This window comes from Salmo salar, chromosome 16, assembly GCF_965601325.2.
Source record: "Salmo salar chromosome 16, fSalSal1, whole genome shotgun sequence".
Lineage (NCBI taxonomy): Eukaryota > Metazoa > Chordata > Actinopteri > Salmoniformes > Salmonidae > Salmo > Salmo salar.
In genome coordinates, this window is record NC_138306.1 from 73,357,374 (window position 1) to 73,375,000 (window position 17,627).

At 45.0% G+C, this 17,627-nt stretch overlaps 1 protein-coding gene across 2 annotated transcripts; it reads right to left on the minus strand.

Annotated features, from left to right (window-relative positions):
• Nucleotides 1–207: 207 nt before the first annotated feature.
• LOC106574515 (UDP-glucose:glycoprotein glucosyltransferase 1) lies at nucleotides 208–17,426 on the minus strand. Of its 2 annotated transcripts, XM_082962890.1 has the most exons (39): nucleotides 17,314–17,426; nucleotides 15,933–16,071; nucleotides 15,756–15,835; nucleotides 15,537–15,667; nucleotides 15,338–15,450; nucleotides 15,043–15,217; nucleotides 14,780–14,955; nucleotides 14,557–14,657; nucleotides 14,337–14,436; nucleotides 14,180–14,240; nucleotides 13,998–14,089; nucleotides 13,583–13,733; nucleotides 12,516–12,635; nucleotides 12,281–12,366; nucleotides 11,414–11,549; nucleotides 11,160–11,291; nucleotides 10,907–11,071; nucleotides 10,722–10,842; nucleotides 10,468–10,566; nucleotides 8,653–8,676; nucleotides 8,246–8,340; nucleotides 7,949–8,155; nucleotides 7,721–7,852; nucleotides 7,389–7,615; nucleotides 7,192–7,294; nucleotides 7,009–7,088; nucleotides 6,660–6,849; nucleotides 6,309–6,467; nucleotides 6,080–6,165; nucleotides 5,865–5,949; nucleotides 5,623–5,711; nucleotides 5,402–5,506; nucleotides 5,248–5,332; nucleotides 4,930–5,112; nucleotides 4,687–4,847; nucleotides 4,455–4,569; nucleotides 4,157–4,273; nucleotides 3,900–4,050; nucleotides 208–1,341 (listed from the first exon to the last, which is right to left on the minus strand). In XM_082962890.1, exons 1-39 carry the CDS (start codon nucleotides 17,345–17,347, stop codon nucleotides 1,319–1,321), a joined length of 4,629 nt encoding a protein of 1,542 aa, XP_082819016.1. In that variant the 5' UTR covers nucleotides 17,348–17,426; the 3' UTR covers nucleotides 208–1,318. The 2 variants fall into 2 exon arrangements, with proteins under 2 accessions (XP_082819016.1, XP_082819017.1); XM_082962891.1 differs by lacking the exon at nucleotides 8,653–8,676.
• Between the last annotated feature and the right edge of the window lie 201 nt (nucleotides 17,427–17,627).

Sequence of the window (17,627 nt, forward strand, 5' to 3'; positions counted from 1 at the left end):
TCCTCTCCATACTGAACACACCCCAGAATTGGTCTGCCTGTGTAAGTCCAGCCTTTTAGTAGTAAATCTGTAGTCATTCTCCAGCCATTACTGTATTCTTATAGATGGCAGTCTATAAGAGTATAATAAAAATGTCTTACCAGTAAAACAAACAGAAAGGAAACGCCAACACGCAGAAGAGGGATCGGGGTCACTAAACGACCAGTGTTGGGTTCCTTGTTTTTTATTACAAAATATTGATTTCCCACAATTAACAGTACATATTTAGCCAAAACAAAGAACGGAAACAGCGGTTGGCAATGGATGACTAACAGTGTTTACTCCAGAACAGACCACAGCGGAGAAAACAGGAGTTAACTACAGCAGGGGTGGCCAATCTGACCTAGGCTTTGTTCCAATCAAGCCGTCTGCGTCAACAAGCCCATTAATCATCATCTTCATTAAAGACTGACTTGATGAAATGGGTGTGTTGCTAGAAAAAAACCCTGCACCCACAGACCTTTTGTGGATAAGATTGGCCACCCTGAACCACAACATTCTAGTCATATGCCTGCTGCCTTTCAAGTCGCTGTTAAAATCAATTTGAGTGATCACAGAACTCCCAGTGCCGTCTGTCGCTGATATGTCCCCACCAGTCCTCACCCACACATCCCTTAACTCCACATCATGCTCACAAGGATGCAACATTCTGAATGTTGCAGGTAAATTGTATTGTAGAGATATGAATCCCTATTTTACTACATGACAGAACTAATGTCTGTTTCACATTAAATAAAATGTCACTCCAGTCCTCTTTGTATTGTCATTAGGAGATTGAATCAGATCAATTCGCCAAAACCACCTTTCCCTGAGTTTGACACAGGCCATGGACAACTGAAGTCTAAAGCACAGAAACGAAAGGCATAGAACAGGACAAAACTCTCATCTCATAACTTAAGCTGCTATTTATCAGTGTGATTTAACTCTTAGGCCCAAACCTCTACCCACAGACAGTTGTTTAATAAGGTGTCCTAATCAGTGCAAACACAGATTGATCAAAAATATTGGAGGTGGGAACTGTTGGAATAGTCAGATTTTTCACAGACCCACACCATCCACTAACAGTCACCCCATATCATCCCCACCCAGCACCCCTTCCCTATCCCGTATCCTCGCCACTCTCACAACAGAGAAAATACAAATACATGGAAAATGAATGATTGAATGAGTATTGGTTTGCAGTCCATCTATCATTGCTGTTCCAAAGGAGAACAGCATTGTCTATTAACATGGTTCCATCTTTTGTTGCTGCTACAGCCACATCTTCCATCCACTGGTCTCACAACTCTGTATGTGTATCATCTGGGAGAGAGAGGGGAGGAAGGAGAGGGATTAGTCAACTGTATATGTTTGCCAATCAGTGTTGTATGTATGTATACTACAGTTCAAAAGTTTGGGGTCACTTCGAAATTTCCTTGTTTTTGAAATGAAAGCACATTTTTTGTCCATTAAAATAGCACCAAATTGATCAGAAATACAGTGTAGACATTGTTAATGTTGTAAATGATTATTGTAGCTGGAAATGGCAGATTATTTATGGAATATCTACATAGGTGTACTGAGGCCCATTATCAGCAACCATCACTCCTGTGTTCCAATGGCAAGTTGTGTTAGCTAATCCAAGTTTATAATTTTAAAAGGTGAATTGATCATTAGAAAACCCTTTTGCAATTATGTTAGCACAGCTGAAAACTGTTGTTCTGATTAAAGAAGCAATTAAACTGGCCTTCTTTAGACTAGTTGAGTATCTGGCGCATCAGCATTTGTGCGTTTGACTACAGGCTGAAAATGGCCAGAAACAAATGTGAAGAGAGTAGTACACAGCGTTGTACGAGATCTTCAGTTTCTTGGCAATTTCTCGCATGGAATAGTCTTCATTTCTCAGAACAAGAATAGACTGACGAGTTTAAGAAGAAAGTTCTTTGTTTCTGGCCATTTTGAACCTGTAATCAAACTCACAAATGCTGATGCTCCAGATACTCAACTAGTCTAAAGGAGGCCAGTTTTATTGCTTCTTTACATCAGATGAACAGTTTTCAGCTGTGCTAACATAATTGCAAAAGGGTTTTCTAATGATAAATTAGCCTTTTAAAAGTATAAACTTGGTTTAGCTAACATAACGTGCCATTGGAACACGGGAGTGATGGTTGCTGATAATGGGCCTATGTAGATATTCCGTCAAAAAATAAATCTTCCGTTTCCAGCTACAATAGTAATTTACAACATTAACAATGTCTACACTGTATTTCTGATCAATTTGATGTTATTTTAATGGATGAATAATAGTTTTCTTTCAAAACAAGGACATTTCTAAGTGACCCCAAACCTTTGAACAGTAGTGTATGTGTGTATGTAAACTCAGCAAAAAAAGAAACGTCCTCTCACTGTCAACTGCGTTTATTTTCAGCAAACTTAACATGTGTAAATATTTGTATGAACATAAGATTCAACAACTGAGACAAACTGAACAAGTTCCACAGACATGTGACTAACAGAAATTGAATAATCTGTCCCTGAACAAGGGGGGGGTCAAAATCAAAAGTAACAGTCAGTATCTGGTGTGGCCACCAGCTACATTAAGTACTGCAGTGCATCTCCTTCTCATGGATTGCACCAGATTTACCAGTTCTTGCTGTGAGATGTTACCCCACTCTTCCACCAAGGCACCTGCAAGTTGCCGGACATTTCTGGGGGGGAATGGCCCGAGCCCTCACCCTCCGATCCAACAGGTCCCAGATGTGCTCAATGGGATTGAGATCCGGGCTCTTCGCTGGCCATGGCAGAACACTGACATTCCTGTCTGGTAGGAAATCATGCACAGAATGAGCAGTATGGCTGGTGGCATTGTCATGCTGGAGGGTCATGTCAGGATGAGCCTGCAGGAAGGGTACCACATGAGGGAGGAGGAGGATGTCTTCCCTGTAACGCACAGCGTTGAGATTGCCTGCAATGACAACAAGCTCAGTCCGATGATGCTGTGACACACCGCCCCAGACCATGACGGACCCTCCACCTCCAAATCGATCCCGCTCCAGAGTACAGGCCTCGGTGTAATGCTCATTCCTTCGACGATAAACTCGAATCCGACCATCACCCCTGGTGAGACAAAACCGCGACTCGTCAGTGAAGAGCACTTTTTGCCAGTCCTGTCTGGTCCAGCAACGGTGGGTTTGTGCCCATAGGCGACATTGTTGCCGGTGATGTCTGGTGAAGACCTGCCTTACAACAGGCCTACAAGCCCTCAGTCCAGCCTCTCTCAGCCTATTGCGGACAGTCTGAGCACTGATGGAGGGATTGTGCGTTCCTGGTGTAACTCGGGCAGTTGTTGTTGCCATCCTGTACCTGTCCCGCAGGTGTGATGTTTGGATGTACCGATCCTGTGCAGGTGTTGTTACACGTGGTCTGCCACTGCGAGGACAATCAGCTGTCCGTCCTGTCTCCCTGTAGCACTGTCTTAGGCTTCTCACAGTACGGACATTGCAATTTATTGCCCTGGCCACATCTGCAGTCCTCATGCCTCCTTGCAGCATGTCTAAGGCACGTTCACGCAGATGAGCAGGGACCCTGGGCATCTTTCTTTTGGTGTTTTTCAGAGTCAGTAGAAAGGCCTCTTTAGTGTCCTACGTTTTCCATAACTGTGACCTTAATTGCCTACCGTCTGTAAGCTGTTAGTGTCTTAACGACCGTTCCACAGGTGCATGTTCATTAATTGTTTATGGTTCATTGAACAAGCATGGGAAACAGTGTTTTAAACCCTTTACAATGAAGATCTGTGAGGTTATTTGGATTTTTACGAATTATCTTTGAAAGACAGGGTCCGGAAAAAGGGACGTTTCTTTTTTTGCTGAGTTTATATGTACCTGGCTTGTCCTTCTGTGTGGTATGGTTCTCTGCTCCTCTCTCCTGGACTCTGTTCTGCAGGCGTTTGATCTCCTGGTCGTAGTCGCTCCACTCTGCTACGATACGAACAGCTGCCTGCAACTTGGGCTCCTTGGTCTGGGGGTTGTTACACTGGAGGAAGGGTTACACGTTTTAGCTTCACTGTCCAAATAAACACAGAGTGGAGTGTAAAAACACAGACATGACTAAAGTCTGCACACACACACACACTTCGTACCAGATCTATAGTCTTGGCCTTTTTCTTAGAGTTGTCGTCACACCAAGTCTCACACCACAGCCACTCCTGAGGCAGAGACTTGATAGGCACCTGGTGGATCATATTATTAGGCAGATCCTGGAGAGAGAAAGAGAGTATAGGAAAATATTTTAAATATAAATACACAGAGTTGAAGCTAATTTAACTTCACAAAGGTTGTTTGGGAATATCAAATGTTAAGAAAATCTGAACGTTATACACCCATATTCACTTTTAATACACACACACACACACACACACACACACACACACCACACACCTGGTCGAGGTTGGACAGGCTGTTGGGGTCTTGACTCAGGCCTTGGTATTGTCCTCTCAGTCTGTCTCCTGCTGCTATCTTACGGAACCTCTTCAGATCTACCACATACAGAGCACTGGAGAGACAGAGGGTTACACACACACACATATATCGCTCTACCACCACCCCCACACACATATATCCCTCTACCACCACCCCCCCCCCACACCTACACACACACACACACAGTTACCTGATGTGATATTTGCGTCCAGCGAGGTGACTGGCCCAGTATCCGGACTTCCAGAAGCGGAAACCGTCCATCTCTCTTCGGCTCTCGCAGAACGGTGTGTATCCATACGGCGCTCCTTCAAGGTCAAGGTCACGGAGCTCCTTCAGGTCAGTACGCACTATCTGTAGGAGGAGAGAGGAAAGAGTACTTCTCAGCTTTTACACAAATCAGAGACATGGACATTCAGAGTGTGTGTGTGTGTACCTGATCTGCGTCCACGAATAAGAACTTGTCGACAGACAGAGGGAACAGGACATCCAGGAAGAGGATCTTGTAACCCCAGATAATCCTCTGTTTCTCAGTCTGCTGGTGTAACCACCGCGGCCACTTATACTGGACTAGTTCATACTGGAAACCATACTGCTCTGCCATGTACGGGATAAACTCCTGTGGGAATAACATTTATTCTGGAGTAAACTCAATGAAAACTCGATATTGGAAACCCTATTCATACCGCCACATTCAAAGTAAACTCCTAGAGGAGAGAATAACAGATAATATTTATATTTTATACTTAACTACCTTAAACGCCGGGGACAGGTAGTTTTTGAGGAACCAAAACTTGACTGGTGTTTTGGTGTTCTTTAGAACAGACAACATCATGATCCTAAGAGAGAGAACAAATTGTGGGATTACAACAAAAAAACATTTGGAAAAACCACACACGCACACGTACCTGAGGAAACGTTCGTAGAGGTGTCCAGAGGCCACAGAGAATATGTTGATGACATCATCCTTCTCCTGTTTACTCTCCTCCGTCTTCACACCTCCTGTAAACCCTCTGGAGAGAGAAAGACAGGGAGAGAATAAACACCATCAAATCCTGCAGAGATCAAATAGGTATGAAACAGTAGACAGTGATGTAAAGGGTGGAGCTGGATGCTTAGAGAGAGATACCTGGTGAGTGACTCCCAGAAGCCTGAGTCGTTCTCCTGGCTTCCATCACTCAACAGCTCCTCACTGAACTTCTCTGGCCTCTTCTGGACCTGATCAACAACAACAACAACAACAACACACGATCAATACATTACTTAGCAATGGACTTATTGATCAATTCGAATTCAACCTAAGCTTTATTGGGACCTGACAGCAGCAGACAATATGAAAGCTGAACTCTACAGCTGGGATCAGAGCAGTACCTTGACTTTGATGATCCGGCTCTTGAAGTTGTTCAGCACCACGATGAGGTCATCAGCGTCTGCCGGAGAGTCTGTTCCATCATGACTGGAAGAGAGGAACAAGAGGGTGTGCATTGTGCAGGCTTTTGTTCCAGCCCAGCACTAACACGCCTGGTTCCACTAGTCGTATGCTGAAGTGAAGACGGTGTGATATGTCGAGATGTGATCTTCAGTACCTGTAGATCTTGTAGATTTCGTCAGACCGTCCTTTCCTCAGCTTCAGGATCCAGGCTCCTGGGTTAGCCTTCAACTGGAAATAACCCTGAGGACGACGACAACACAACGCCTTCGTTCAACCACAACAACAAAGAATAGAAAGGTGTCTGCCTATCAGCAGAGGTTAGGGTTAGAGGTCAGGGTTGGCCATGACGACAGAGTCAGATATTAGGGTTAGAGGTGACTCACCAGGTTGGCCATGACGATGGTGTCGACGATGACAGGGTCGGAGGGGGTTCCCAAGGTGAACTGGAGTCCTCTGGGGGGCTGACCTGTACTCACGTCAAAACAGTGACCCTCCAGCAGCAGATGTTCCAACTCGTATTCTGCTGCTACTATACTGTCCACCTAGACAGGGAGAATAGAGAACCATTATTAAACCTTTAAAAAATAACTTTAACACAACAATTTGACAAATACCAGAATACTCAGTCCACAGTCACTACACTCTCCAGCTGAAGAGGTAAAGGACAACATTAGCCAAGGCAACCGTGTTATAAATAGAACACAATCCTAAAAAAAACAGCACGGAAAACACACCTCTTCCAGGTAGATATTGTCCAGGTCATATCTAGTGTGTATAGACTCCACCATCCAGCTCTCAGGGGTGTTGAGGTTGAGTGTGAAGAGGGGAGTTTGGGGCATGTCCAGGAACTTAGCCAGGGGACCAGGGGAGAAACTACCGTCAGTCTGGAACAACACCTCAGGCTCCAACACATACCGGTAGAAACTGGGAGAAGAGGGGAGGGTTTAGAGAAACACACAGGAAAAACCCTCAGGTACTACCAGGGACTTCTAAGGGTAAGGAAACTAAGACAACAAAAACGAGGTCTCTCGTAAAACAAGATTACCTGCATGGAGTGAAACAGTGCAGCTGGGGTCTGCTCACCTTTTGAGAGGCAGGTCTGAGAGTTTGGACTGGCAGTTCATAAACACGCGTAGGTTCACATTGACCAGCTTCTTCAACACCTGGTGGGGAGAGAGAGAAACATGGAGAGACAGATGGCCGTGAGACGGAGTATTTGAAGTGAGACAGAACTCCTAAGTGACAGTTATTTGAAGCGGTACGAACCAATAGGAGCGGGGCGAGTTTCTGGGCGTCCCTGGTTACGGGGTCTACCAAGGCAACCATGTCAAAGTAGACGTCTCCCTCTGTGGGCCGGAACTTTACAGCACTGTGGACCAATCATAGACCAGACAGAGGTAAAACAGAAAGTATATAGGCAATGAATAAAAACATGAATAAAAACGTTTGATTAGTTTCAGTACCTGTATCGGTCATCAGCAAAGGCATGTTCTATCCTGGCCTCTCCTTTGGGCTGAGAGGAGAGCAGAGAGTCGATCTTCATCACCAGGTCACTGGCCCTGTCCTCCTCCACCCCAAACTGCTGGACCTTGCTTTTGATTCGTTCTCCCGAGGTCTTCAAAATGATACTCTCCAATAGGAGGAAGTCATCTTGGTTAAAGACCTCCCCATCCTCTAGCGGACCAATGAGCTGTCGGCAGAGAAAGACAAACACCATTGTGACACTTCGATCACAGTAGGAAGCGTGCTATTGTGTGTGTGTGTGTGTGTGTGTGTGTGTGTGTTGCCCACTCACCCGTCCATTGCTGATGACTGCTCTCTGTCCTTTCCCCAGCTTGAGAACGTCTCGGCAGTAGACCGCGTGAGACAGCAGGAAGTCAAACTTAGGACCTTCAAACGCACTCTTAAACAAGGCAACTTCCATACCCTGGAGAGATGATGAAAGAGAATAGGACAGTATAGTAAAGGGTGAGACAGAAGGATGTATAGCGTGTGTGTATGCGAGTGTGTGTAAACTCTTTACTCCGACAGTGAACTGTGTGACGTCGGCCCCAGTCGCCAGTTCCTTAGCGGTCTCTTCTTTAGCCAGCTTGGCGATGTAGTTTTTAGCGTTGTTAGCTGTCTGGGTCTGCATGGCGGCCCATATCGCCCTGGCAACATGACTGTTCTCCTCGGATGGGCTGTCGCTAGGGTTGTTGATCAGGCCCAATCGCACGTTGTTACTGGTTTTCTGTTGAAGGCAGATTTAGGAGAATCCTTCAGATGGTAGGTTGTTTTGGTCATGTTATAGTGACATCATATCAGTGTGACATCATCATACCATGTGTCTGATGGCATCGTATAATAGCTGGCGCCCGGAAGGTTGGTCAAAATCTCCCACAACCCAGAACGTGACTGGACGGATGTAGCCATCATCTAGAGGAGGGAGAGAGAGTTGAAGAGGAGGAGAGGAGATGGGGAGAGTAAAGGGTCACAGACCTCCTTAATCCTGAAATGTACGCAGTTTGATACTTAGTTAGATACTTCAATACTTAGTCTTTGAGAAAGACTCTCTCTCTGGAGCAGAAACAAACACAAACACATCCAAGCATGTCATCTCATAGAGATGCAAGATGGTGTGATAATGATGATGAGGAGTGAGATATGGTGGATTTACAGAACTATGGATCGTAATACTGTCTGTTGAGAGAGAAAGAGAGAAAGTGCAGGAAAATGAATAAGGGTTACCATGGTGGTCCTTGGGGGCCATCCCTGATAGAACAAAAACAAAACGTACAGAGGAGAAAGAAGAGAATAGATAGACAAGAGATTTAGGGCTGAAAAGTAGGAGCACATAATGTTTTGCTCAATAAGATGAAGCTCTGTATGTGTAGCTGTGTATACAGTGGGGGAACAAAGTATTTAATCCCCTGTTGATTTTCTACGTTTGCCCACTTATAAAGAAATGATCAGTCTATAATTTTAATGGTAGGTTTATTTGAACAGTGAGAGACAGAATAACAACAAAAAAATCCAGAAAAACGCATGTCAAAAATGTTATAAAATGATTAGCATTTTAATGAGGGAAATAAGTATTTGACCCCTCTGCAAAACATTACTTAGTACTTGGTGGCAAAACTCTTGTTGGCAATCACAGAGGTCAGACGTTTCTTGTAGTTGGCCACCAGGTTTGCACACATCTCAGGAGGGATTTTGTCCCACTCCTCTTTGCAGATCTTCTCCAAGTCATTAAGGTTTCGAGGCTGACGTTTGGCAACTCGAACCTTTAGCTCCCTCCACAGATTTTCTATGGGATTAAGGTCTGGAGACTGGCTAGGCCACTCCAGGTCCTTAATGTGCTTCTTCTTGAGCTACTCCTTTGTTGCCTTGGCCGTGTGTTTTGGGTCACTGTCATGCTGGAATACCCATCCACGACCCAATTTCAATGCCCTGGCTGAGGGAAGGAGGTTCTCACCCAAGATTTGACAGTACATGGCCCGTCAAATGATGCGGTGAAGTTGTCCTGTCCCCTTGGCAGAAAAACACACCCAAAGCATAATGTTTCCACCTCCATGTTTGACGGTGGAGATGGTGTTCTTGGGGTTATAGGCAGCATTCCTCCTCCTCCAAACACGGCGAGTTGAGATGATGCCAAAGAGCTCCATTTTGGTCTCATCTGACCACAACACTTTCACCAGTTGTCCTCTGACTCATTCAGATGTTCATTGGCAAACTTCAGATGGGCATGTATATGTCTTCTTGAGCAGGGGGACCTTGCGGGCGCTGCAGGATTTCAGTCCTTCACGGTGTAGTGTGTTACCAATTGTTTTCTTGGTGACAATGGTCCCAGCTGCCTTGAGATCATTGACAAGATCCTCCCGTGTAGTTCTGGGCTGATTCCTCACCGTTCTCATGATCATTGAAACCCCACGATGTGAGATCTTGCATGGAGCCCCAGGCCGAGGGATATTGACAGTTCTTTTGTGTTTCTTCCATTTGCAAATAATCGCACCAAATGTTGTCACCTTCTCACCAAGCTGCTTGGCAATGGTCTTGTAGCCCATTCCAGCCTTGTGTAGGTCTACAATCTTGTCCCTGACATCCTTGGAGAGCTTTTTGGTCTTGGCCATGGTGGAGAGTTTGGAATCTGATTGATTGATTGCTTCTGTGGACAGGTGTCTTTTTTACAGGTAACAAGCTGCGGTTAGGAGCACTCCCTTTAAGAGTGTGCTCCTAATCTCAGCTCGTTACCTGTATAAAAGACACATGGGAGCCAGAAATCTTTCTGATTGAGAGGGGGTCAAATACTTATTTCCCTCATAAAAATGCAAATCAATTTATAACATTTTTGACATGCGTTTTTCTGGATATTTTTGTTGTTATTCTGTCTCTCACTGTTCAAATAAACCTACCATTAAAATTATAGACTGATCCTTTCTTTATCAGTGGGCAAACATACAAAATCAGCAGGGGATCAAATACTTTTTCCCCCCCACTGTGTGTGTGTGTGTGTGTATATATATATATATATATATATATATATATATATATATAATCTCTTACCTTTCTTGGTCATGTAGTTCATGCTGTTAGCCACAGCAGTGCTCTTCTCTCTGGTGTCCAGGAACAGAAAGCGAGCGTACTCGTCTATGAAATGGTTATCTGTCAGGAAAGAGAGAGGTGGTTAAGATGGTTCCGCCTGTGTGTGTGTGTGTGTGTGTGTGTAACTCACTAGTATTAGACAGGTCCAGGTACGTCCTGGCAGTCGACAGGATTCTGTGTGTGTGTGTGTGTGTGTGTGTGTGTGTGTAACTCACTAGTATTAGACAGGTCCAGGTACGTCCTGGCAGTCGACAGGATTCGGGGGTTGATACGAGGGACAACGTTGGGTTGGGTCATGATGAAATCCACCACATCTTGATCCGTGGCCAGCTCACCCTAGGAAGACACAACAAGAGAAGGTCAGTGTGTGTGTGTGCGTGTGTGTGTGTGTGTAACTCACCATGTAGACAGCCCGTTGGTAGAAGCTGGTAGTCTCCAGTATTTTCTGCATGGTGACAGTTTCTAGCTCCTCTGGGTCTAGCTGTTCTCGCTGGTACGGCATTCCGTTGTACATCACCACTGGCAACGGACCTACACCCGTCTGCAAGTAGTAACCACGCCCTTCCTGGAGGCGGAGGTAGATAGGGAAACGGTACATGAAAATCATACCGTTCTGTCAAGAAACATAACGGTACATAAAAGCAGAACCATACCTTCCGGTTGTCGTCGTATGTGGAGTCAGGACCAAGAATGCTGCCGACCCCCACGTAGGGAAACTTCTTCTCCAACACCTTGACTACATCACCCACACTTAGCTTACCACCGCCAGGCACACGGTTAAACATCTAGAGAGGGAGAGAGGAGATTCAAATACAGCATTTCCATCCGATTGGTCAGGCTGATGTTCCAGATTACTGGGATTGGTCAAAAGGCTCATCCATTATTCTCATTGGTCAGACCGACTCACCGAGATGATGGTGTCGAAGGCGGCGGGAGCGTCCAGCTCTTCTGTGATGTAGTTAAAGGCTCGGAGCAGAGCCACACCGGCATCCTCCATACCATCTATCTCATCAACATCAGACACCACAAACACCAGCCCAATCCTACAACACACACAGCAGGGTTATTAGGGATGGGAATTGCCAGGGACCTCACGATACTATCACGATACTATCACGATACTTAGGTGCTGACACGCTATGTATTGCGATTCTCACGATTCTACATGTATTGCGATTCGATACTGTGATTTTATTGCGATTCGATGTTCCAGGCATATTGCTCACCATATGTCTGCTGCAGAGAGACAAGAGAGAGAGCCACGAGAAAACCAAATAAAAGTCATGGAAATAAAAGTGCTGAAAACATATTGGCTCCCAATTTAGAAAGATTGAGAACGAGCTATGAAGGAAAAATACGGGAGTTATAATATTGCTATATTGTCAAAAAGATGCAATACATCGTCAAAAATAATACCCCGATATGAAACTCTATCGACCCCCCCCCCCCCCCCCCCCCACTAAGGGTTATACACAGTTACTCACATCCACATAGCAATAATAATAATAATAATACAGCAGAATTAGAACCAACATGGCCTTCGGGGGCAGCAGGTAGCCTAGTGGTTAGAGCGTTGGGCCAGTAACCGAAAGGTTTCTAGATCGAATCCCCGAGCTGACAAGGTAAAAAATCTGTCATTCTGCACCTGAACAAGGCAGTTTACCCACTGTTCCTAGGCCGTCATTGTCAATAAGAATTTGTTCATAAAACTGACTTGCCTAGTTAAATAAAAAAATAAAAACATTTTTTGGTTGCTAGAAACAAACCCCCCTACCTGAGTGGGATGTTATTGCTGTAGAACATCTCAGCAACATTCAACAGCTCAGCAGAACTCTCATGGGTCGGGTCCAGAATCACCACCTAAAACACAAGACATCATTGGTTTTTGCTGTCAGTTCCAAAAGTGCGCGCGATACGTTTGGTGTAGCTGCACGACACTGCAGACTCATCACAGGAGTTCATGCCAATATGTTTGGTGTCGCTGTCTGAAACACGTCTCATGTACTCACGAGGTTGTGAAAGTTTTTCCGGATCTGTCGTATGACTCCGGGGAAGGTTGGTCTGAGGAGCTCCTGGACGTTGTAGGGCCATGAGCCGTACCTGCTGTCTGTCTCCAGGTTATTAATCCACTGAGGAGAGAGAGATTAGATTATCATCAAAATTATCAATGCAAAACAAGAGTTGGGTTATATACGTTTTTTTAACGGCTTGATTGTATACTGAACAAAAATATAAAAAAAACGCAACATGCAACAATTTCAACGATTTTACTGAGTTACAGTTCACAGAAGGAAATCAATCAATTGAAATAAATTCATTAGGCTCTAATCTATGGGATTTCACATGGCTGGGCAGGAGACCAGCCATGGGAGGGCATAGGCCCACCCACTGGGGAGCCTGGCCCAGCCAATCAGAATGAGTTTTTCCCCACAAAAGGGCTTTTTTAACAGACAGAAATACTTGTCAGTTTCACCAGCTGTCTGGGTGGCTGGTCTCAGACAATCCCGCAGGTGAAGAAGCCGGATGTAGAGATCATGGACTGGCATGGTTATACGTGGTTTGCGGTTGTGAGGCAGGTTGGCCGTACTGCCAAATTCTCTAAAATGACGTTGGAGGCGGCGTATGGTAGAGAAACTAACATTCCATTTTCTGGCAATAGTTCTGGTGGAATGTCCTGCAGTCAACATACCAATTGCATGCTCCCTCAAAACTTGAGACATCTGTGGCATTGTGTTGTGTGACAAAACGGCACATTGTGGCCTATTGTCTCCAGCACAAGGTGCACCTGTGTAACGATCATGCTGTTTAATCAGCTTCTTGACATGTCACACCTGTCAAGGTGGATGGATTATCTTGGCAAAGGAAAAATGCTCACTAACAGGGATGTAAACAGATTTGTGCACAACATTTGAGAGAAAAACTTTTTGTGGGTATGGAACATTTCTGGGATCTTTTATTTCAGCTCATGAAACATAGCGCCAACACTTTACATGTTGCCTTTATATTTTTGTTCAGGATATACACGGATGACATAGTTGGATGGTTAGGGTTAAATAAAGGGGTAGGTGTGTCTTACGTTGATAGCAGGATTGCGGATGTCCACAGCATAGTCCGAGTCAGAAGGCTGTACGTTGAGTTTGAGGATGTCGTGGATGAAGGGAGTCTCGATAAGGAGAGAACGCAGACCTTCCATCACCCTGGCCTCACTACGGAGAACCTCAAACACACTGGAAGCACACACACAGTCAGTCTCTGACCTGGTACTGTTTGTGTAATTGAATTTTTCTACAAGCCTGAAGACGTCCTCTGTGTGTGTACCTGAAGATGTGTGTGTGATGTGTGTGTGTGTCTGAAGATGTGTGCCTGAAGATGTGTGCGTCTGAAGATGTGTGTGTGTGTCTGAAGATGTGTGTGTGTGTCTGAAGATGTGTGTGTGTGTCTGAAGATGTGTATGTGTGTGTGTAGATGTCTGTGTGAAGATGTGTGTGTACCTGAAGATGTCCTGTGTGTCCAGGTCTATGTGTAGTCCGTTGATGAAGAGAGCAGAGTCTCCAGGCTGCAATCCCAGAGTTCCCTTAAAGAACTGGAGAGAAAAAGAGTGGTACAGTCATTACATGTTAATGGGTAGTAGAGTGGGAAGGAAAAGGAGCGCTATGGATGACTGAGCTCTTACCTTCTGGTTCTCTTCCATCTCTTTACGTATCTCAGAGCTGACCACTGTTTTAGTGATGGACCTGAGAAGGGGAGAGAAACCACCAGAATCACACACTACACAGAGATATCAAAAAACATGTTTGTGTGTGTGTGTGTGTGTGTGTGTGTGTGTGTACCTAGCCTTGGTAGGGAAGTTCTGACTGAGGTCTCTCATGACGTTCAGGGCATCTGAAGATGGAGCAGCCAGAATCCGAGCTGCAGTCTGGAAACTCAGATCTGACACATGAAGTGAAAAAATAATTAAATATAGTGGAGGAAAAAAGGAGATGATTACTGTAGCTACAGTTGTCTTGATGCAGGAGAAGAGAGGCAAAGAAAAAATAAAGTCCCGCCCACCTTGCATCTGCCAGACTTTAAGGGGAGCCATCTCATTGGTGCTCTCCACCAGGTGTTTCCTTAGCTCCTTCAGCTGCTCCTTCAACTCAGGGTACAGAGTCCTGGAGAGAGGGAGAGGAGAGGTACGAAGAGGAAAGTGAGAGGGAAATAAGTTTCTCCACCCATAACGCTCCAAAGCATTGTGGGTTTGTGGAATAGCATTTCATTTTGGTAGGTTGGTTACTTCAGTTTTCCAAAGAGGAATCCCTGGACCTCATCCACTGGGTCATTCTCCCCCATCAGCGTAGCATTCACTTCCGCTCCCTGGACCTGTGTATCGTCCTTAGCCTTGTATTCCTGGTTCTTGATGGCCAGCTCCACTCCATAACCAGACAAATATACTCTACGACTGCTGGGAGACTGGCAACGAGAGAAAGAGGAAAAGATGAACATGAAATGCTGTCGTAATTATGTTCCCCATCATGTGTATTCCTGTGTTTTTCTTACAGCCAGGTAGTGACGAAGCACATAGCTGGCCAGTCCCTTGTTGGCTTTGGACAGCATCAGCTGATGGAACATTGTGAATTCCGAACTTCCAATCTCGGCATACAGGACAACAACAGGAGTGTCGGGATTTGATCCCGGGAACCTGTGATCGCTTTTGAATAGGTAGGGCTTGGGCCTGGGACAAAGAGGGATGAGGTAAGGACTATTTAATGAATTATTATCACTTCAACAGAGGTCTATCAATCAAAGTGGATATTCACAGTTTGTGTGTGGGTGTCTCCCAGTGTGTTTGTACCGTTCTGCTGCTGTCTCCATCAGTGCAGCCAGTTTCTCCGTGTCACATGACTTCTCTCCGTGGACATTGAAGAAGGCTGAGCAGCCAGAGGGAGGGGGCTCGTTGGACGCTATCTACAGGAGAGAGAGGCGAGAAACCGTGATTACACACACAGAGAGCGGGAGAGGGTAGTCATCTAGTAGTATTGTAGTAATATTACTTGTTGGAAGGAGTGTACAGTAGCAGAGTAGGCCCTGAGAGAGAGGGCGAACTTGAGCATGTTGAGTTGGACTGTACTGAGCAGAGTACTGGCTCTCTTCACGATCAGGTCGTAGTACGCCTGGTCTGTATCTGTAACAGAACAACACTTTAAAATATCTTCCAGAGACCAAGTGCTACATAAATCAACATTATAAGTGAAATAAAACATTAAGGCTACCATCATGTTCCCCTTTGATGTTCTGATTTGCTTCGACGAAATCCCAGAACATCTCCTGACTCTCTTCTGCCAGGAACTCACTAAGAAAAAGAGGGAGTGGGGGGATGAAGAGAAAGAGGGGGTGAAGAGAAAAAAAGGATGTGTTTTGTCTTGTGTATGTGTTGAGCATAATGTTACCTGGCCTCCAGCAGCAGAGGGGTAGAGGCCCACTTGGTGGTGAGACTGGTGGTGACAGCCTTGGAGTCAGCTTCTCCAGATACCACTGGTAGCAGGGACAGGGACAGGAGCAGGGCACATTGCTGCCACATCCTGGGGCCTGGAGAGGAGAGGGAGAGTTTAGTTTGGGGAGAGGAGGAAAGGAGAGAAGGATGAGGGAGAGTAGGTGGAGGAAAGAGAACAGGGTCAATGGAGATCTGTATTGTATCAGTGCTGAGACTGAAAGACTGGTAACCATGCAAGTCATGCTGTTGTCTTCCCTGTTTTATGTGTTTGAGATAGTATAGCTGTATATTTTCTATTATAAACTGGGTGGTTCAAACCCTGAATGCTGATTGGCTGACAGTCGTGGTATATATGGGCATATATCACAAACCCCCGAGGTGCTTTATTGCTATTATAAAACGGGTTACCAACGTAATTAGAGCTGTAAAGATAAATGTTTTGTCATACCTGTGGTATACGGTCTGATATACCATGGCTGTCAGCCAATCAGCATTCAGGGCTCGAACCCACCAGTTTATAATTTGTTTTTGAATGCTGATTGGCTGACAGTCGTGGTATATTTAAGCAGTAAGGCACGAGGGGGTGTGGTATATGGCCAATATATCACAGCTAAGGGCTGTTCTTATGCACGACACAGTCCTTAGCCATGGTATAATGGCCATATATCACAAACCCTGAGGTGCCTTATTGCCATTATAAACTGGTTACCAACGTAATTAGAGCAGTAAAGGTAAATGTTGTCATACCCATGGTATACGGTCTGATATACCATGGCTGTCAGCATTCAGGGTTCGAACCACCCAGTTTATAATGGCCATATAACACACGGCCTCGAATTTATCTTATTTGTAATCGGCCCAAAATTAGCTGTGCAATTAGTACACCTGTCTTGATTATAAACACTGCGCCACTAATTCTAACCAATTAGAGCGCTCAGCGTGGCTGTTAGAGGGAGAAATATCCAATGAGCAACTTGACAGGACGTCCGGATTGTTTCAATAAAAGCCGATATGGTCAGCTAGCTGGCAACTTAAAAGCGAAGGGTTAGCTATACTTTAGCTATTTAAGTTACGTGTCAGAAGTTGACACCCTACGTGTTGGTTTTGCTCTGTGTGATGTTTAAGTTAACTTGCTGTCGCTTGCTAGCTATACGTTAGAATAACTGCAGACTTCATTGGTTAGCTTGCTAGCACACAGGATAACCTAGCTAGTTAGTTAGCGTCAGAATACGTGCAAACTTACAAACAATTTGTGGTGCAACCTCTGACAAATAGTAGCTGGCGGGGACACCTTACAGAATGTTTTGCTAACATTAAATTAATGTAAATGTACATACCGAAACCGGCTTGGTAACTTCTCGCATCTGCCATGATCAGAGGGGAGTGGGTGGGGTCCTGGCAAGTTCATTGTAGGTAGACTGTTGTTTTTGCCTGTTCAAAGTCTAAGTACAAAGTATTGTCTGTAAGTTTACGTTTCATTTTATTGGATATTTGACTATCCCTTGTTGTATGTAATGGAATTACGTTTTATCACTTAAATTAATTAAAAGCAGTACAAAAAATATTTGCTACATTTACCCGCTGCTTCAAGTTGGCAACTTAGGCGCCATGTTGGCTCAAAGGGGCCAAGATTTCGTTAGTTTCATCAGCT